Source organism: Ostrinia nubilalis, chromosome 23 (assembly GCF_963855985.1).
Source record: "Ostrinia nubilalis chromosome 23, ilOstNubi1.1, whole genome shotgun sequence".
NCBI classification, from domain to species: Eukaryota; Metazoa; Arthropoda; class Insecta; order Lepidoptera; family Crambidae; genus Ostrinia; species Ostrinia nubilalis.
The window spans coordinates 6538367-6561536 of record NC_087110.1 but is presented as its reverse complement, the minus strand read 5'-3'; the positions used below and the strand labels follow the sequence as shown (position 1 = coordinate 6561536).

Below are 23170 nucleotides of genomic sequence, written 5' to 3'. Positions count from 1 at the left end.
ATCAAATAGACCGTTTCTCGGCAGCGGCGTGGCAGCAGCGCCGGAGCGGGCAACGAGCGGGCAGCGGCGAGGGAGCGGGTAACGTGCGGGCAGCGCACTCCTTCTTTTGCCCACAATAAATCGAGCGTTAGGAATAAATTTGAATCGAAATAAAATTGTCGCCGTTGTTCAGACATTTCGTTCGCGAATAAAAACAAATATCTCGACAACACAACCCCGAACACAACACTTCGCCGCTAAAGCGTCGCGCGAGCTGCCCGCTGGTTTCGAGAACGGGTCTGCGTTGCCTGCCCCGCTCCCGCGCCGCCGCCGCCGCCGCCCCGCTGCCCGCTAAGTTCGAGGCTGAGGCCTTACGAATACGCACAACTCGTTAGGATTTACACATTTTTGTGTGCGATTTAGAATAATGGTTAAAAAAATAACGAAATTGAATTAAAAGAGATTTTATACATAAAATGACTCTTGAAAACAAGTGCTTGCTAGAAAACAACGCTTAATATTCCGTTGATGGACTACGAAAAGAAAAGTAGTCGTCTCTCGTAGTCGTAGCTTCGTAGTATTTCTCTGCTACGTTGTCATTTTCGTTCGAAACAATATTCTGATTGATGATGGAAAAACTTTATTTAGTTAATAATATTGGGCCAATTTTATCATAGATTGACCAAATAAGACCTGTCTTCAATGCTTAGAGAAAATATCCATAGTGTATATTAGGATCTGCCCGCAACTTTGCTCGCGCGATCTTAGTAGCATCAGTCGTAAAAAATACTAAACTTCATAAAAGTTTAAATACCTATTTTCATACTGTTTAAGGCCAAATCTAACTCTCTATTTAAATCCATTCATAAAGATGGTGAAATGACCGATTTTTCTCTTCTCCAGAATGTCTCGCTTCTCCAAGCTGGGTCTGTTGCTGGCGGCTCTCTACCTGGTGCAGGTCTGCCATGGACACGCACGGACGTATACCCGGTGCCAGCTGTCCAGGGAACTGCTCCGATACAACTTCCCTAGGAGCCTCATCCCTAACTGTAAGTGTAACCTTAACCCTCTGTAGAGGTAAGGGAATAAGGTTCAAATTGTGAAAAGGAAATATAATGAGACAAGGAACTTACTAATCTCAAAATGGCTTTTGAGAACTACTCAACCTTCACTGGTTGTATTTTATATGCCAAACTGTAGATCCTGGCTACACAGGAGTTGCAGTGGTGGGAAGGAAAGATGGAACTAGTCACGTTTACGATTAGCCCCAGAAAAAGCAAAATTGTGCAGTGAATGCTACGTAAAGTTTTATCCAAAGATTAAGTTGTGCACACAAATGTTTGTAAGTATTACCTAGCGAGGGAATCGAACTCGTGAGAAACATAAATATCTCATACCCATAGTAAATCAAACCCGTAAACGCAGAAGGTGGTGGTCATAATGTGAACCACTAGGTCAAACTGTCTCAAAGGCTAACACCCGTATTCACAAACATTACTATGTGGTCTCACAGTGCATGTGGACGCATAGGGTGACATACGAACCAATAACAGAGCTCTATTCAACGCTTTGCATTCCATTTGCTGCTTCACTTAAGCAAGTATCGTTTGTGAATACGGGCGTAAAACTAACCTGTAACAAGTCTTCGAGCGCTTTCACATATAGGCGTTTTTGTTGCGCGAATGTAGCGCTTCTAATTCGCGCTGCAGTAGCGCGACTCGTCTACATAATATGTCGCGCAGCTGTAGCGCTACATAAATAGTCCCGCGACAAAAACGCGTATATGTAAAAGCGCTCTTATAAAGGACCACAATCTTTGTCATTGAAATCAAATCTTCGCAACTAAGCAATAATTGCGCGATTTGCATGTGCCGTGCGCGGCACAAATTGCAGCACATTTGCAAACACGTTGCGACTTGCCAGTGCAGAAGTCGTGCCTTACTAACGCCGGTTTAATGCTTCCTAACGAACCCCGATCCCCGAGGGGTTGCTGAGAATGTGATGGAAGGAAGGAGTAGAGTACACGATTCACAGATGTGAAAGATCTGAGTTTTCTTTTAACAACTCCTAACTTAGTTATAAAACTCGCTTGATTTTGTCAAAAAAATAATGAGCCCGAATTTAGCAATAAATAAAAATATTAATTTAGCGTTTTCTGTGATAGCTATATGTATGAGGTAATTTGCTTGATGACTACGAAATCGAATGAATTGAAAAAATACGAAGAGAAAAGCAATTTCTTTTTTTCCAACGAGTCACAGCGTTAGATGTTACAGTTTACAGTGTGACTGGTTGGGATGATAGATAAAAAGATATCTTAAAGACTAACTGTGCGACTCGTTGAGGCTGACAAAGGTTTTAGAGTTTTTTCCGCCACATCTTCTCAGCACCAGGCTATGTTTTCCCGAAGTCGTGGTAGGGCAAGCTATACTTGGGACGGGTATAAGTGCCCTGGAAAAGGCCTATACTTAATAAACTATTTCATTTATTAATTTCATTTTTACTGTTACAAGTTACAGTGCGACTGTATACATAGATAGGTAATTACAAATATCTTTTTGGTAGTACAATAATTTTGTACCAATGCCAGTGTGTCCCCTACCTTATGAAGCTGTATAACAGTTGCATTAACGCCCGCAGCTCGCTAATCAGCGCGCGTCTGCCTCGCGAGGCGGAGTGAGGGTATATTGAAATTATAATCGGTACGACGGTACCCACGCGGGTACAGGTAGCTGCTACTTCATTCATGATGCTTGATTGAACACGTCGATTTTACCTCCTTGAGGTGAGACGGTACTATCCGCTCGCTTTAAGTTTGCCGCTGGCGATATGACGTCACTCGAAGGGAATCGTCTATAACTATAACAAACTACATTTAAAATATTTTTTATTTATTACTAGCTGACCCGGCGAACTTCGTACCGCCTTAGCGTAGAGATTTTATTTATATTTTTTTCCGTAAGAACCATCCTTGGACTTCCACAAACATTTAAAAAAAAGAATTATCGAAATCGGTTCAGCCGTTCACACGTGATGCCGTGACAACGCGAAACGGGTTTCATTTTTATATATATAGATATTATTGATACAAATTGTGTATTTGCGTAAAATAAGGCACATTTATTGCGTTTAATCACTAACTAATTGCGTTTAATCGCGGTTGGGAGAGGGGACGCGCATTCCACGGACCGACAAACTTAGCGTGAACGGGTAATAGATATAGCATTATATTCATCAGCATCATTTCAGCCACAGGACGTCCACTGCTGAACATAGGCCTCCCCCAATGATTTTCAGATTGGCCAGTTGGTAGCGGCCTGAATCGAGCGCCTGAAGGAAGGCGCTGGATGCAGGAAGGATAATTCTCTCTGCCACAAAAAATCTTTGTTGTTTTTTCCAAAATTTTTAACATCAATTTTCATGAGATGACCTATGTCATTCACTTACTACAAAATAAAAGGAAGTACAAACGCCACCAAATCAACATAAACACTGTGACTTCTCTTGTAATTGTAATAGGTTTCATTTTGCAACAAAATTGTAACGCCTGATGTGATTCTATCAGTACAAAAGTTATACACAGATTTATGAATAAAATGTTTTTTGTATTCCATGTTTTTGTCAGTTCCTGTATCCAAATGAAATGCTTACTATAGACGAACTTTGAAATCCGACTCGGATGTATATCAAAATGCAAAGCCCTGTCTCATCGGGACGAGGGTTTGTCAGATAAATGGAAGGGCAGGGTTCTGTAGCTAATAGGTTCATTCCTTCCAGCAATCTAAAAAAATTCGGTAATCAGTACGGGTGCTCTTCTAAAACTTCTCTTTTATTTGGTATCAATCGAATAGTTCCCGTAATGTTTTAGGCATTATTTAAAAAAATAAATAAAATTTAAAAAAATACTCATGTTAAAGGGTTAATAGACGTATTGCATGAATCACAATAGGTCGCTCAACATAATTTGAGGCAACACGTACTCACACTGATGTAATATTTGATAAAAGAACACAAACAACATATTACACGTTAAAGTTCAATATTTAATGCACTAGCTATAGATGACCCACGCTGAAATGTCCCACCAAACTCAATGACAGGGGGGCGCTATCGTTCAACTATATGGTTTCCATCATGGCAAAAATCGGAACCAGCGATCCGATATTGACGGTGGCGCCCCGCTGTCAATGTCATGGATAGGATCAGTATAATAGAACTATACCTCGCTCTTGTGAAATGTCTGCAAGCGAGAGGAAAGTCAGTCTGACAACGCAAGACGTCAGCACATACAGATACAAATCTTTGCTTGTATTGATGGCCTCCACTCTCGTTGCGGGTCGTATGAATTTTTAAACTGTCGAATTAGTGCTAGTTTTACCAGTGGCGCTAACTGGCGAGTAAACACTGTAACAATCACTACTACCCGTTCGCGTTTGCTGGTCCGTGGAATGCGCGTCCCCTCCCCCAACCGCGATTAAACGCAATCAGCTAGTGATTAAACGCAATTATAGTTCATTCAACTTATGATGGTGATTTAGACAGATAAAACGTTTCGTTTTATGATTCTAACTTTCTACGAATAAAAATATTGAGTTGTAAAAATCAATTACTTTTGTGTGTTTTCATCCTTCCAAAATATCAATCACTAATCTTTCTCAATTAACCTAAACAAGAATTTCTATTTATTTATTAGTTTACTATTTAGAAAAAAATGTGAAAAAATATTAAATGAATTGCTTCTGCGTTAGTCGGAACTTTTGCTCATAGGGATGGGACATAAACAATCGAAATAAATCAGTAATCGGCTTGGTGGTCATCTTACCATCGAATCACGATTATTATCTCAGGCAGGTCAAAGCTAAGTCAGTACGTGTGCGTTTGCCTTTGATGACGGTTTTGTTTTATGCGATTTCTCCACGTATTGTTTGTTATTGTTATTTTGATGTTTTATTGAATAAAATGCATATATTTAATTCTTTGTGATTTATTTTGTACCACTAAGAATATTCACGTTTATTCCATTTCCAGATAGTTCAAATTCATAGATATAATTTTGATCAAGATTAAAAATCAAACAAATAAAAGGTGATTAGATTTCTATAGAAAATATTCTCGATTCTAAAAAATATCGATTAGGTTTATAAGGAGCGCCTCACTAAATAGAACTGTCATAATCACCATCTTACGCTGAATGGACTATAATGTGTCTTATTTTACGCAAATACACAATTTTAATCAATAATAATAAATAAACAATATTTTAAATATAGTTTGTTATAGTTATAGACGCTTCCCTTCGAGTGACGTCAAATCGCCAGCGGCAAACTGAAAGCGAACGGATAGTACCCACGAAGCTCCAACAAGGCGGCATTAAACAAAACGAATTCCGCGGCCTTCCGAATTCTTAATTCAAATAATAACGTTAGAGCCTCAAATGAATTGGTGGCGGGAGTCGGAACTCCACGAAATCTCTATTTGCATAAAAAGGGCACATGATGACAAAACATTTCTGAAACCCCTTTCATTTAAGTTTAAAATTGTTAGAACTGCTTTAATTGACAGTACAAGGGATGCTGCCATGTTCTAATCGGAATTAATGTAAATTAATTCGTCGTGACGGCTGATTCAAGGGTTAAGCGATAGAAGCGGAAAAATTTGTAATCTGTGCTACGAGTGCTACGTACGACGGGATTATGGAAATTGATCCTTTTTTTCGTATGTTAAGTCATTATAGATTTTTTTTTAATATTATACCAATTCTTATTTTAAAGAAAATTTTATGATTTTATAATTTGTGTAATCAACCAATCTACATACTAAACTAGTGAATTCAAATATCTGAAGTAACGGAACGTTATGTGAACGTATGTGGACGTTAAAATTTACTGGAAATTTATAAGCAAGGATGGACACAATGGGCAGGGAAGTATTATTTCAAAAACGTATCTTTGGCATTGATTATAATTTAAGATAATGCATTATTTGTACCAGATAACTATAATTCTCAAGTTTGTAGGTATAACAGTATCTATACAGCATTACAACTTAACCGGTTTTACTATTCAATATTCAGTAAAAATAACATGTCACATAATGAATATTTAAAACCAATAAGTACCCTTAAACCTTTAGAGATCCAACCTGCTTAACCATTTCAATCAAGGTCCATGAATAAAATAGTAACCGAACTGTAACCTTTACCCGCGTGGGTAGGTTACAATTTTAGTTGCCCTACTATGCCAGAGGTCGTGAGATCAATTCCCGCTCGGGACAAACATTTGTGTACATGAACATAGGTATAGGAAATGATGTAAAATACAGGGTGTTAGGTAAATGGGTATATGAGCCGACACTAGACCATGTTAACATGGGCATATAAATGGTATGGTGAAGTCAGAAATTTGATATCACCATTTTTTTTTTTTTATTTTCATAAAAAATAAATTTTATAAAATCCGATTTGTATGAAAATTAAAATAATTAAAATGAAGATATCAATTTTCTGACTTCACCATACCATTTATATGCCCATGTTAACATGGGCTAGTGTCGGCTCATATACCCATTTACCTAACACCCTGTATAGTCAAGAAATAAATATTTATTCAATTTTGACGATGACCTCATAAAGGTAGCAGGAAGGCCGTTATCAACCGGCCGATGTAGAAATCATTGGAGATGGCCTATGTTCTGCAGTGGACGTCCTGTGACTGAAATTATCATAATGATTCAGTTTTGACCAGTATTTTGGGAACATCGGACCAATTTTTTTTTTGCAAAACAGCACCTTTAGCCTTTAAAGAAACCATAACTCGATGTATTGTAGTTGTTTTAGTTACCTTTGTTGTTAAAACAATTGTTTTATTACAGGGGTGTGCCTGATCGAGCACACGAGTTCCCGGACAACAGACAAAGTCACCAATCATGTCAACAACTACACCAGTTACGGACTGTTTCAGGTAAGTTTTTTCCATACAGTGCACCATAGTCTTTTTATCCACAACGAGGAAGCTCCTCGCCTGCATCTCACATAGAAAGTGATGATCAGGCCGAAGTCGATGAAGCACCTAATGTCGTGCCCTGAGTGCCCAAGCAACTGCACTCAGGAGGATTTGATGAGTGCTGCTGACAACGCCACTCTTGTGGCGGAGTTTTGGGCTGACACTATGTAGGTTTGTTGTCGACACGAAAAGAAGAAGAAGAAGGCCGAAGGTGGAAGCGAGCTGCACCTCCTTAACCACAGAGGTACTGGCTGGCTGTCTTACCTCCAACTGTCGTAACACAACAATGCTGTTAACATTGTTTTATGGCGCCAGACTTAGGTAAGATGGTAGTAGCTAGCCGGGCCGTCTCAGAACTCTAGCTCTGTCACCAAACAAAACTAAAATTTTCATACATTTTTTAAACGCGCTCACTAGTAAGCACTTTTGATGTAAACTCACACTCAGCTCACTGAAAACTTGAATGACTTTTGATGATGCAAAAACTGCTTTTCCAAATAATAAAAATTAAGATAATTAAAATAAAAGAAATAATTCATTATCTCGCCTTGTGCCCCCGGTTGGAGTAGAGCATTTTCTTTGTTAATAAGATACACCGGGAATACGTTACGTGCCCCGGGAATTAATTACGTCAGACGGAAAGGCAAGACGCGTATATGATACGCTTGTATTGTATACATTGTGTATACATTGTTCTTAAAACCCGAAATGTATACGCGATAAAATAATGAAGCCATTATACATTGTTGAGATTAAAACACTTCAGTTGAATTTCATAATCTTTTACACGAGAATTCTCTTTGTATCATTGTGAAGATGTAATAAAAATAATGTTTTGAAATGGTGGTTTTGTACTATTTCAAAATGAAAATAAGAGTCGTTATATTTGGAATTCATGGAGTCTAAGAACATCATTATCATCATCATAATTTCAGCCGTAGGACGTCCACTGCTGAACATAAGCCTCTCCCAATGACTTCCATATTGAGTGTTGACAGCGACCTACATTCAGCGCCTTCCTTTATGATGTCGTCGGTCCCCCTTGTCCAGTCCAAGAACATTTTTTTTAATTTCGAGGGAAATTATGTCATAGATACATCTAAACTTACATTTATAGCATCTGCAATGTCTTAGGCATGTAAATTAATAATAATAATTAGAAGAATAACTAGGATGACAGTGGCACGATTTGGACGACTTTATTTAGAAAGTTGGATCAAAGTTGGCTCACACAATTATTCTACCCTGGCTAGATCGCAAATGATGCTTACATTTTATCGAATACAGAAATATGATCGATCAGTTATTAAATTAATGACTACAAAAAATTTGCAAAGTCAAAAATGTTATCACAAAACTTTTTAAACCTTTGTTTTTCAAAAAACAAAAGTTTAAAAATAAAAGCAACTCGCCGTGAAAATTAATATTACAACGCGTTGAATATTTTTGATAAAAAGTTTTCTTGGAATACCTAACAGTGCTTCTAAAGTCACCTTTCTAAAGTTAGCTAAATATTTAACTCTCAAGACTGAAATCAAGTCCAATATAGATTTAAGAAAGTTATTGGTTGTATTTTAATATTCAGAAATATTTAACTTAATTATAATGTCTTAAGATCTTAGCTTAATAAACCAGAGCTAGTTAAGTAATCGCAATTATAAATCTAAATGTTTCTTAAAATAGTTATTAGTTAAAATATGACTAAAACATTTCGCTTACGATCCTGTTAGCTGGAGTATCAAAGCAACTCATCGCATTAACAGTGATCTATGAAATTAACTACATCAAATTATGAAAATAACACAGTATAAATGGATACAGTAGCATAACTTTAAAAACAAAAATTCACCAAACTTGTATGGGATGGTAATTTTTTGTTGTTGGTGAAAGTTTCTAAGTTATATTTTTGAATTTAATGATCTGTGAAAGTCAATGTCAAAAGGACTTTTTTATTATTTAATCACTTAGAAACGTAATTAGTATTTTTTTCCCTAGCAGGATAATAGGGCAGATTTTCATCTGTTATTCTTTTTACAAGTGTGTTGTTTTAGATCCTTTAGTATCATTTAGTTTAGTATCCTTTTTCGCCTTCTTTTTAGCCGACTTCAAAAAAGGAGTAGGTTCGGTAATTTAACAATAATAGGCTAGTTTCCTAAAAAAATTTTTTTAGTCCGTCATGTTTAATACCAAAAAATATTGGACACATATATTTTTATTTGTCAATCTAACAAACAATTACATAGTTATGGTGCGTTGAAGTTCCGCGCGACGTCACAAAGTGTGGCACTTTTAAGCACTCATTGACGTCACGGGCAGAGGCCCGTGCCGAAGATAGATAAGATAAGAAGAGCTTATGAACTTTGGCGCGCTTTATCTCTTTAAATTTTCATTACTTTGAAAAAGTGAAAAATACGTGTAGAGTATTTTTTCATAAGTTAACTGACGGACTAATCAAAACTCTTGCTTTCTGACCCAGGAAACATCCCTATTGGCCGCTATTACTGATCACGAATAATGAATGTACTACTTCCACTTATACTGTGCCAGCGAAGCTGACTCACTGTAACCCGATTTAAATTCACCGCTAATAATGCGATAATTAGATAGGCACCATTAAAAGCCATCACGCTCTACGCAACTCCCACATAATCAGTTCAAAGTATTATTACCAAATGTTGCGGCCGAATTTAGGTAACTGGAGAGCTAACGGTATTAGGTATTTAGAAAATGAACTTTTGGAAGTACGTACTTACTTTTTTTATGACTTAGTTTACGAGATAATATCTTAGGTCGTTCTTTTGTTCAGCCTCCAAAACTCTATTTTCTGACTGTCATTGATGATAACACATTTAACTTTCTCCCGGAACAAACTTGACCTTCAATGGTTGGGTTTTTATTGGCGAGAGGTGAGAATAGTCCTGTCATTGATGATAATCGATCACCAACGGGATATAAATATAGATCAAGATAAATTAATTATTAACAACAGGTTCAACTTGAATTTTAATAGACGTGTCTTCTTTCTTTTTTGAATATTTTCATTCTTCTAAAATGCAAGCGCTAAACGTATGTATTAAATAGAGTCTATAAGCAAATGATTTTGACTGCATTATCATGACCACAAATTATTATTTTTTTATTGTGCACTAGCTTTCCGTCCGCGGCTTCGCGCGTGGACCCCTAAACCCTATGTTTTTCCAAAATAAAATTTAGCCTATGTTAGGTCGTGGATAATGTAGCTTTCGAATGGTGAAACAATTTTTAAAAACGGTCCAGTAGTTTTTGAGCCTATTCATTACAACCAAACAAACAAACAAACAATTTTCCTCTTTATAATATTAGTGTAGAAGTGTAGTAGATGAACATGCAATGTTTCTGTTTTTTCAGCTTCAAGTAACTTTACAACTTTTGTTATAAAATTTCAGAATCAAAGATCAAAATAATCTATGAAACTCGTCTCAGTAACTAAAGTTACCCACTAATTATCCTGCTTTCGCCTCCGAGATTTATTTTACCATGTAGTACCCCTGTACGACAAGCCAATCCGCACACAATATTCAGCGCAGTAGTAGTAAAAAACAAAAGAGCGGGCAACCCCACCCCTACCACGCTGTGGGCTCGGTGTCCGAGCGGTCTCATTCCTTTGTGCGCACGCGCAACGACCGCACGCAGTATAAGAAAAATGCTTAAGTGACGTCACCAAGGACGTTTTTACCGACAAAAAACGTAATTATTTTAAGTTGTGCAGTGTAGTGACGAGAATTAGACCCAACACAAGGTTGGTTGTAACAACTATTTTGTGCAAGTGCTCGTACATTTTTATTATAAGCGTTGTGACACGACGCGTAACTTTGACCCATTTTTAGCTCCAAGTTAACGCGCGATGTTAACTAGTAGCCATTTTTTGCTCCGAGGTAATGCGAGATGTTACCCAGTAGCCATTCTTTTGCTCCGAGGTAATGCGAGATGTTACCCAGTAGCCATTTTTTTCTCCGAGGTAATGCGAGATGTTACCCAGTAGCCATTATCTGCTCTAGCGAGTTAATACGAGATATTAACCAGCAATCACTTTATATTCGGTCATATTTGCGGGTCATTTTTTAACCAGTAGCGTTAATACGAGATATTAACCAGCAGCCACTTTATGTTCGGTGATTTTTTAACCAGTAGCCGTTTTTTGCTCTAGCGAGTAAAAACGAGATATTAACTACCGAGATAGCCAGGTATTGTAATATTATTCACTTTTACGAGTTTTTAAGTATCTTCTTTTCGGCCATTTTTAAAAGCCGTAAAAACAGAACATAATGAGCTCATACAGAAAAATGTTGCGTTTGTACGAAACTACCCACATTAAGAGCTTGCCTTCTTGGCCTTACACCTTATGAACCATCAACCATCTTGGAGCATGATGACCCGGCGCCGCGGACGCACTCGCCCCAGTCGAGCCTCCGCCTGCTTTTATAACGACCGATGACCCTGTGGCCATACACATTGTTCAATGCTACAAAGGGTAACTGAATAATTTTGTTGTTTCGTATTTTTATACATTACACCAATCGATATTGGTCTAAATACAAAGGCTAGTAAGAAAGAAATAAGTATCAGATCAAAATTCAAAGTGCATTTATGTAGATTCGTTACTTGCTATTATAAGGTCAGAATAAATGATCCTAAATAAACCTTAGGCCGGTTTGTTGACCGAACCGAGTCGAAGTGGAAATAAATGCCTACTTTATATATGAAGTATGACAATATGTCGTTTTTTTCTATGCAACGACTCATATTAACTGACATTGTGATTGTGAGTACTTATCAGTCTCACATTTTTTTGTTGGAAACTTACAAAGATCTTTCTACATTTCCGGTCGGTCGACCAATTACATCGACGGTCGACAACTATAACTCATTATAATCCTCTAAAACGGGAAAAGAGGTATTTATTTGATATGACAACTAATCCAGGCTGCTGCACTGAATATATAATTTAAGCTTTAGCCGTTCGCATAACTGTGTGAATCGAGGCTTTATACAGAGGCCGTACCGACAAGCTACGCCCTGCTGTATGGTATGATGGGCTAAGACCTATCACCCGCCCGCGGCGCAACCACGCCGCCTTCCACAAGCGCAGGCGCCGTTATTTACGCCGCAGCGCCGCGCCGCCGCCGCCGCATGCCCAGCGCTGCCAGAGCACCGCGGGAAGCGCCATTAAAGACCGACCAGAACACCAAGGTAACCCGCGTCCCTAGACGACGCGCCATCTATGTACATACAGGTATGTGCTGGCCGCTTAAAATATTGTTATTTAAATGCAATGTACCTAATATTCGGTTACAGAATTTATTGTACCGAGATACCTATTCGATTCCCGATTCGAACCCAGATGTTTTTTTTTCATAATCATCATAACCATGCGATTAAACATAATTAATTATACATAACAAATAATTATACACGTCGGCGCAGAGACGTTGATATTAAGAATATTCTTAATCGCATCCGTCGACACGAGTACATTCTGAGATTACCCACTTGTTAAAAAAAAAAAAAAAAAAAATGTTCCTAGATGGTGGACTTAGATAGCGTTTATATAAGATGCTAAACAAAGTTTATGTGGTTTAAGCACTTCAAAGGGATGATATTTTAACCGCAATTAAACTTTTAACAAAAGATTCATTTATGGTTTAAAGAAACTTATTAATATAAAATATTTTATGTTTATTACATAAACACGATAGCCACTGAAAAGCAAATAGAATTATGGTCTTATTTTAACGGATGTTTGTTTTGTATCTGAACAAACAGGCAACATTTTTGTTTGTCTCTTTGCGGCCTTTCTTTATTTAGCCCTGATATTTTTACAAAGTTTATTTTTTTATTCATGACGTCTCACCAGCTTGTATCTATAAATAAATAATAGATAAAATCTAAGAGCTTCCTTAAACTGTATCGGTATCGGTACATAAGATGACGTCATTTTTTTCTTGTATTGAAAAAACATTGTTATGTAGGTTTGTACCTACTAATCAATGTATGATTAATGCTAATAATACTATTGATAGTCTTACGAAGTAAGCCTTCATCATCATTATTATTATTTATTTACTAAAAAAAAAAAAAAAAAAAGAGGTCAGTTTTAACTCCATGTACTGTTTTACAATTGGTTTCGTATAAATTATTTATGTTATAACGTTATAATTCTCATAAGAAGAGATGCGACATCATGAAATACATTGAATCATTTCTCTTGCTAAATCTTTTAGACAAGCAAAGTATCTTATTATGCGTTAAAGCGATAATAACTATGCCTTTATAAATTTAATTCAATAATAATTACATTGTAATCAATGTAATAGAAAATTATTGACGCATCAAAAAAAAAAGAAATCGGGCCGCTTGTAATAACAACCGGACTAGTGGACTTTGGTCAGTCAAAGAACGAATCAACCACATAAAATAAACTATGTATTATGTAGGTACCTACCAGTACTACCACTACTTGTAACCTTTAGTTTAGATTAAGGACATTTTTTTATAATACCAAAAAATAATGCGATATTATTTTACGAATCGATAACGCTGCCACAAACTCATAATAATGAATGAGTCTTTCTTCCCTTTCTATGAAGTATAAATTGAGAATTAGTATTTGTTATTTTTTCTTAGCATGATTATAAAAATTCAATCATCACAGTCATAATACTGAAGCTGACTGAATCAAGGTGTCTGAATAAAGACACGGAGTAGGAGCTTGGTTCAATATTGTCTCAGAAAATGTTAGACGCTTTGGTTTCAGTACATGACATAAACCTATTTTTTGTTTCTTGAACTTTGTTTGATATTTAGTCATAATTCATATTTTATCGTCTGGCGTAGAGATTTCTACACGATTAACATGAATTAATTCCAATTAATTCGCCTTAGAATGGCGACCATTTTTTTTTAGACGTTAATACGTTTTTTCACTAAAAAATAAATAAATAAAAAAAATAAAAAATAAAAAAAAAAAAAAAAAATTGAATGCTGGGGCAACAGGTACATCAGTAGTACCATATTGCCCATTTATGCCCATTTAAGCTTACCTTTCTTTGGCAGTGAGTTTTGTATTTGGCAGTCGCGGATCAAACAAAACGTACCAGACTCCGCTATACACTCCGCAAATAATACATAAATATCCTTCCTTCGACATTTTACACTACGCTCCTAGTCCCAAACTGAGCAAAGCTATGGGTCCTAGACAACGGATATAAACATACTTAAATACCGTTTTTATATACATAAGTACATATTATACATAGTAACACCTAGACCCATCACAGAAATTAAAATGTATCAATTCAATTTCTGCCCGGCCGGGGATCGAACCCGGGACCTCTCGGCATAGTAGTCCGTTTCGAAACCACTACACCAAATGACTGACAAATAAATATTTTTACAATGCTCAATTACATCATTGTACCTACCTTACTCTATTTTCTTAGCATATTCTAAAGTCGGGTGCATCCTTTTTTTTTTTTTTTTTTTAAGGTGGTAAAAAATGCATTACTGCATACCCGCCGCTGGGTCAGGCGGCGGGTTATGTGGGGCTCTCCCCGCCAGAAGGGCGGGGCCTACCCACTAAAAACTTCCACCAGTCTCCAGCTTGCTGTGTTTGTAGGAGGCTAACGGTATAGCTGGGCCTTTCCCGAATGCCCCCCTACAAGAAAACACAGTTGTCTGCGATGCAGACCCGTCAGTTTTGACCACTTCTACTCGTGGCGGATGTGATGTTCCACCATTAAACCCACGGAGACTTCTATGTACATCTTTTATACACAGTATATACACAAGGAAAATATATACACTGTACAAGGAAAAGATATATTTACAACACTATGTACAAGAATATGTACAAACATTGGCATTGCAGACAGGTGTAAATGGCCTGCCCGCAAATGTCCAACTACCAACTATCAAGGTCGACGGGCAAAAGCCCGCCGCCTTCGGCCCATCCTTCTACGGCGAGCTGGGTCTGCGAGGGGATCCTCTTCCCTCTCCCGCTCAGCCGTCTCCTTCTCCATCATGATGGCCTCACAATAGGCCTTAAATGCGTCATATCCGGTGTCACTACCGACTATGGCCTTGACCACTGCCGGTAGCGATAAGTCATATCCAATGGCCGCACGGAGCGTGGCTCGGTGCGGCTCCCACGCAGTGCACACCTCTAGAGTATGCTCTGCTGTGTCCTCGATTCCGGTATCACAATGGTGGCAGGCGGCGGTCCTCTCACGGCCGATTCTGTGCAGGTATCTCCCGAAACAGCCATGTCCGGTCAACACCTGCACCATCCGGTATGTAAGTGGGCCACCGCGCCGCTCCAACCACTCCTTTAAGCAGGGCTGCAGTGCCTCGACCGTCCGGTGGCCCGCACTGGGCTCCATCAGACAGGCCGACCACTCTTCCACAATCGCGTTGCGGGCCTCCTCCCTCCAGTGCTCTATTTCCCGGGGCGCTGGTGGGTTACCACTGCGTCTTGCGGCAGCGGTTTGCCGGTAGACCTCCGCCAACACCCGGGCCTCGAGCTCCCATGGAGGGGTACCCGCAAGCGCACAGGCCGCTTCCCGAGACACGGTGCAGTATGCGCGCACCATTCTCACTGCCATGACCCGTTGGGGCCTTCTCAGTGCCGTTAAATTGTCGCGTCCGTTGAGGGAGTTAACCCATATGGGGGCGCCGTACAGAGCCATGGATCTGATGACCCCAGCGAATAGACGGCGGCACCCCATGTGTGGGCCTCCTAGGTTTGGCATGATGCGGCACAATGCCGCTGCCGTCTTCATCAACTTGGGGGCGAGATACCGAAAGTGGGCTTTGAAATTCCACCGGCTGTCGAGGACCAATCCTAGGTACTTCATCGTCGACCCGACGCCGATGGAGACGCCACCCACCACGATTTCCGCCCCCGCTGGTGGTGATCTTCTGGGCCCGTGGAAACAGATCGCCTCTGATTTATTCAGGGCGACCTTTAGCCCTAACCGTCTTATGCGATCTACCACTTGTGCCACTCCAGCTGTTGCGAGTATAGCTGCGTCCCTATACGTCCGTCCTTTGGCTGTAACCAGGGTGTCGTCAGCGTAACAAACTACCCCGATGCCATGTAGGGCCGAGCCTCGGATTGCCCAGTCATACCCGATATTCCACAGGAGTGGACCTAAGACCGACCCCTGTGGAACACCGCGCGACACAGGCCACCTGCCCCAACCATCCGCGGACGGAAAGATTACGTCACGGCATCGCAGGTAGTCCAGCACAATTCTTTGCAAGTATACAGGGAAACCATGATACTTCAAAGCCTCTTCAATGCACCCGTGAGGGAGGGTGTTAAAAGCGTTGGCGATATCTAGGGACACCGCCACTACGCAGCCCCCACGGGCAACCTCATCCTCGGCAAGGGTCTTCACCTGCTGGATGGCATCAATAGTGGACCTGCCCCGCCGGAAGCCGTATTGGTTATCTGCCAAGTTTGGTCCCGCCTCCTCAAGGTGACGATTGAGGCGGGTGGCGATGACGCGTTCCAACAACTTGGCAGCCTCATCCAGTAGAACAATTGGCCTGTATGCCGACGGGGAGTCCACTGGCCGACCTTCTTTCCTCAGCAGTACGAGTTTCCCCGTTTTCCAATTCCGAGGGAAGTGGCCTCGTCTTAAGCAGGTTGTGAGGAGTTCCCTAAATCGGGGCTCCAACCCGTTTTTCAGGGCAAGGACCCAAGCCTTTCCTGGTATTCCGTCCGGTCCAGGGGCAGTGTTTTTCGCCTGAAGGTGAAGTATGGCTGCCCCTAATTCCCCCTCCGTGACCTCAGGTGCCTCATCCTCACTGACTCCTTCCGAGCTGAAGCACACTGGGGGAACCCAGTCTTCTCTTGCTGGGAACAAGGCCTCAACCACATTACTCAGTAGACCAGGATCCATGGTGGTGGTAAGCGGGGGAGTCCACGGGCGCAGCTTGCTCATAACAAGCCGATATGGTCTCCCCCACGGATCCTGGTTTAGGGTGGAGAGGAGCTCCTCCCAAGCAGCGTTTTTCGCCGCCCCAATCGCACCCCTGAGCGCCTTTTTGGCCTCCTGATAAACCGCATACAGCGGACCGTCCTGACTCTCGTCCCGGTTTCTTCGCCTGCGGTGTCGAGAATAGCAGCGCCTTGCGGCTACACACGCCTCTCTTAGTCGAGCCAGTTCTGGAGACCACCAGTGCACTGCTGTGCGAGGCGGCAGCACCCTTACTCTGGGCATCGCCGCATCGCACACGTGCGACATGGCCTCCCTGAACCACTCAACTTCGCGGCCTGGCTCTGCTCCATCTGACCACGGCGACCAGCTCTCTACCAGTGCTGCTATTGCCAGTGTGTCGCGGTCTAGGCGCTTCAGCGCCCACCGCGGACCAATCTCTTCCGGGGATCGATTTGTGCTACTCGGGGGGACCTGGAAGGGGGGAGAGATGTCGAAACGCACATATCTGTGGTCCGACAGAGTCTCAACCCCCTCCATCACCTCCCAGGTCTGGACACGGCGCGCTAGAGCAGGGCTCGCGAACGTAATGTCCACAACGGAGCCGCCCTGCATTCGCACGCATGTGTCAACCGTTCCCCGGTTCACCACTACCAGTCCGTGCGATACCAACCAGTCCTCCACTAGTTCCCCACGAATATCCGTCACACGGGAGCCCCACGATTGCGATTTCGAGTTGAGGTCTCCGGCCACCAACACTTCGTGGGGAAGGATGGCCTTATTACAAAAAGTTAATGTCGCGTTGATCACTAGTTTAAAGGGATATTTAGTACGAAAATGAAATTTTAATGAATTAAAATTTAATTATTCTTCAATGAATTATTAGATTATTTTAATTTATAAGAGAAGAATACATGAATAAAAGCTTATGCGTTGGTTAATATTGTCACGCTACATAATAAAAGATCGGTAAATTATGATCAAACGATAATCAAAGTGGACCGACGATCTAGTAAAGGTCGCAGGAAGAGTCTGGATGCGGGCAGCGCAGGACCGTGCATTGTGGAAAACCTTGGGGGAGGCCTTTGTCCAGCAGTGGACGTCATTTGGCCGAAACGAACGAACGAACGATAAACAAAGAGAAAAGAAATCTTCTATACTAATAATTACAAAGTAAGAGTACAATGCAAAAAACTACTTAATTCGAAACTCTACAATATCAAATTAACATTAAATTGCCCATCATTCAATTGCATCAAATCGCTCGCATTCAATAATAGGGTAAGTACCGAAAAGCGTTTCTATTTCGCGTTCACAATAGATTATATATCGGTTAATAGAATTTTGATTCGCTTTTGCGCCATTTGCATATTAATGTAACCGACGCGACGGTCAGACGGCCTATGCGACATGATCCCTAGTGTTGCCGGAGAATCGATTGCTATATTGACTGTAGACAGTATCAGATTCATTTAAAAATACGAGTTTAAGAAAGAAACATTTATAGCTATGGACATCACACAAAGACAAAAAAGGTATATGAAAAAAAATACAGAGGTCATAATAATTATAACAATGAAAGAGAAAGTGAACCGAGCAGTGCCACCCTGTCGCAACAGCGATGCCTATCGCAATGGGGCTCTACTCAGAATAGCCGGGGCTCACGGTGAGGCAGGCCACGACGCTGGTTTTCAGTACTCAGTATAAATATCATAATCATCAGGTCAGGTACACTTCACTGCAGGAGCACGACCCTCTCTAATTTACCAGAGGCAAATGGAGGACAATCCCCACGCCCCTAGCCGGACGCATTCGGGAGGCATATGGCATACGCATATTTCTCCCTTGGTCACCTCCTCAGGACACCTCTTACAACATCCATCCACGGGTAGTGTGAAATCAGTTCTGATCTGTTATAACTATTCGTTTTAATCATCATCATTTATAGGACCACCTCATATTAAAGGTAGCGGGAAGGCGCTGGATGCAGGCGCTACCAACCAGTCATTGTAGAAATCATTGGGGGAGGCCTATATTTAGAAGTGGACGTTCTATGGCTGGAATTCGTTTTAATGCTGATTAGTATTGACTATTGATTATAACTACACAATAACGCCCATAGAAATTCACAGTATCGATATGTAGCATTATTTCCCATAATTGTCTACATAATGGGCCCGAATAATAATGTTAGAAATCGAAATAATCGGATTGTGAAGCCACAATACTAATGCTATTCAATTTCCGTCAATGTAATTAGATATCGTACATCATTGGTTCAATTGACAGTCTTTTTAAAATAACTTTGTTGCAATGAGGGTTTCGTTAATTGCGCTCACCACTTGGTGCTAATTGGCGCCACTAGAGAGTGATAGTAGGGCCTTATTCGATAATGGCGTCTACTTACCGGAGGATGCGCGCCATGATAAAATCTTATCGACGATTTTGGACGATAAATGTGGGCTTATCGTGCAAAATCGATAAAATGTCTCGACAAAAATATTGTGGCTCACATCCTAGGGCTACCCCTAGGATGTGAGCCACAATATTTTTATCTGTAGAGATGATTGCAAATATTCATGTAGTCCTCCTACCACTTCAGTGCTCACTAGTTGGCGCCACAGTCTTATCTACAAGCAAATGACAGGACTAGGCAAGAGTAAAGGTCCTGTCACTTGCTTGTGGCTAAGACAGTGGCGCCAACTGGTACAACTTAAAGAAACCCTCATTCTCTCGCCTAATGCATAGACTCTAAAAGCAAAAGGCATAGCCATATCAATTTCACAATAGATTAATCAGCGGATTCCGAGTTGCGTTTAAACCATGCCTCGGGCCATGTAAATGTATGAAATATAGCGAACAAAGCGGAGCTTTCGCCAGCGGCTGTTGCCGATTTAAGCCGCGCTGGCTCAAAGGTTTACTGCCAATGCTACAAGCAAAGTAATCGCTGAATCGTATTTAGGCACTACTATAACCTAGCTTCTGTCCGTGACTTTTCCTAATACCAAGTTATGTGCCACGAAAATTCTGAGTGAAATAATTAACTTATAACAAATTTCACAGCAAAAGTATTTTCTCATCATCATCATCATCTCAGCCATAGGTCGGCCACTGCTGAACATAGGCCTCCCTCATTGCTTTCCATGTTGCCCGATTGTTAGCGGCCTACGGCGCCTTCCTACTACCTTTACGATGTTTTCAGTCCACCTTCTGGGAGGACGACCCACATTGCGTTTTCCGGTACGCGACCTTCACTCCAGAACCTTGTTGCCCCATCGACCGTCAGTTCTGCGTACTATGTGCCCTGCCCATTGCCACTTCAGCTTGCTATTAGCAAAGTATTTTCTACATATTTAATTATCATATGCGATTTTCGTCCAATTTACAGTCGTTATTTACCGTTTACCGTTATTTTGTTGTCTATATACTAAAAATTCATCAAAAAAGCTTCAGCGGTTAATGTGAAAAAGTAACAAAACCCAAGTGCAGTCAAAATAAAAAAAAACTTCAACTAACAGTAAATATTTTAGTATTAGTAAACACAAATATAGTACTTAAGTGACATCAATACAATACCATTTACAATGATGTTCATGAAATCAATTTATACAATTGACCACCGAAGTATAAAACTCAAAAATAAAGTTACATCGTCGAGGGAGAAAACCCGCAGTAATCTTTATGCATTTTTCCACCAATACCAATAAGGTATCGATTGCAAAAAAGGGATAATATTTTAGCATACAATAAATCATGTCAATTCTAAAACAAAACCGCTTTCAATTTGTATAACAGGGTCATTTAAATGGATTGGCAATCATGCAATATGGCGGCTTATAGTGGAACATCATTTATCAAGCTACTATTACCAGCTGAAAATATACGTTCATTTATCTAAAACGGAGAGCAACAATTTCAAAATATCAATTTTCAGTGATACGTTTTGGTAGGTAATGGTCATTTCTCTCGAACAGGTAATTTTTCATAATAATGAACAAAAGTGTGTACTTAAGCCTTAAGTACCTACCTATTCATCTTCATCTAAGAAATAGTTGAGATTAAGAAACGGTTGAGATTACGAAACTGTACCCAAGTAGAAATTAACACTCAATAATAATTGATGTTGAGCATGTGCTTAATCTTAGCCTCTTGAAACCGCTACAACTTCTGTGTAGCCAGCTTGACCGCCAATGAAAACCGACCAGTGAAAGCCAAGTTTGTCTTGGGGGAAAGTTAAACTGTCCTTGAACCCGCAACCTACACTGGATCTTCAGAGGGCTTAGTGTGAGTTAACATCAAAAATCGTTACAAGTGAACGCGTAAAATTGTACGGCGCCCCTAGCGGAAACTTTCAAGAACCAAAATTTTCATATATTTTTTTACCCGTTCAAACTCACACTGAGCCCTCAGATTGAGTAACGATCGTATAATAGCACCAATATCGAGCCACTTATTTGCCGACGGTCCAGGACGGATGGGGCATATTACACTCGGATTTACCCGTGTTAATTTAGATGGAAGTGGGCCAGTGCACCGACCTAAAGGCATAGCTTGAGAGGGATCAGCCACTTCATTCTATTAAGTCTAAGAAGGTATATCACGACGATACCTTTTTACAACTTTTATGACACAAGGCTGAGAAAGTGGCAGCACGTTCTCAGTATGATTAACTCTACGTCTATCACTGTTGCGGCATAGTAGCGATATAGTGAGCTACGCTCGAAATTTCCCTACGTGACCGAATCAGAAATGACGAGATCTATAACCAAAGTAACCAACAAAGCCTGCAGAATATCCAAACAAGTGGTAGTGGGCGGGGAGTAGAAAACTTCTCGAATGGCGACTACAAACCGAAAAACGTACTGTAGGCAGACTCCAACTCGGTGGACCAACGATCTGGTACAAGAAGAGCGGGATCGTTGTGGAAATCCTTAAGGGAGACTTTTTTCCAGCAGTGGACGGCACTAGGTTGAAACGAACGAACACTTAATTTAAATTCAAAGGGGATTTTCTTACTCCTTATCTAGATGAGATCTAGCAGTGCAGGACCGGTCGTTGTGGAAATCCTTAGAGGAGGCCTTTGTCCAGCTGTGGACGACATTTGGCTGAAAGGAACGAACGAATCTAGATAAGCAGGCTGTTCTATTCGAGCTGTGGCCCGATCCTCAACGAGGCCCGACTGGAAGCCGGCCACTGGCTTGCGAATGGAGTAGCAGAGCGAAAATGTAATTGTTATACGAAGATGAGCCAATTCGTTCGCTTGTATTATGTATTTTTGTCGGCCTACATAAATATCTTACATCATACATCGTCATTATCGTCTTGATTTTATACAGGGTGACTTTGCAAAGTGTTTCCTTTTTCTAAATTCTCCCACGGTTTCAAAATTGTCATTTTTAGCTTTAGCGTCATCATTATCATCATTTCAGCCACAATCATTCAAGCTAAAAATCTTAATTCAGACTTTATCAACTAGTATTGAGTCTAGCACTCATTTAAAGAATTCCAATCACTCACTTGTCTGTCCAACTGTTACATATTATCTACCATTTTCTCAGAATCTGGATGATTAGACTTGAACGATACAATTTTTTTTTTAGCATACATCTATAAATTCTCATTATGTTTCATTTATTTACGCCTTCGTCAAACATTTTCAGATTTTCATTATTTTTAAGGATCCCAAAAAACTTTGAAAATACTAAAGTGATTTTATGTATTCGTAGGTCACATGACATTTTCTAAGAAGTTAGCTCAATAAGTAAATCTATTTTTTACAAACTTTACTCGAGCTTCAATCGCAATTTTAGAATACAAAGCTTTAAATAGTAAGAAGCTCTCAGTCTAGAAAAACGTCTGAACCTGGATTAAGTAATCCGAGCTGTCTGAGTAGCTATTAATCACAACATGCGTTTTACTTAAAACGTCAAGCCTAATATTAAGAAAATGGACGAAATTCTTCTTTAACTTTTTAGTGAACGAAATTAAATTATCCTTAATGAGTCTATTTTTAAAGGACTCTTGAAATAATATTATTTCGTGTAACCTTTGTTTTAATTAACGAGCACTATTATACTTTATTAAGAAAAATCCGAAACGTTAGTAGCATCAGTAATTAGAATGAAATTAAATCAGGCGTTTATACGAACCAAAACAGTCTAGAAAATCATCGCCTAAAGTAAGGATAATATACGAGTAATTAAAATTCTC

At 40.1% G+C, this 23170-nt stretch overlaps 2 protein-coding genes across 2 annotated transcripts in view; one reads left to right on the top strand and one right to left on the bottom strand.

Moving 5' to 3' along the window:
• LOC135083390 (uncharacterized) overlaps positions 1-23170 on the bottom strand; it is a 122397-nt gene that overhangs the window by 46708 nt on the left and 52519 nt on the right. The window lies entirely within an intron of this gene.
• Positions 1-23170, top strand: part of LOC135083493 (lysozyme) — a 43233-nt gene that overhangs the window by 8102 nt on the left and 11961 nt on the right. Inside the window, exons 2-3 of the mRNA XM_063978253.1 lie at positions 883-1028; positions 6850-6938. Coding sequence (XP_063834323.1) covers positions 884-1028; positions 6850-6938 — 234 coding nt within the window. The 5' untranslated portion in view covers position 883. The remainder of the gene's footprint in view (positions 1-882; positions 1029-6849; positions 6939-23170) is intronic.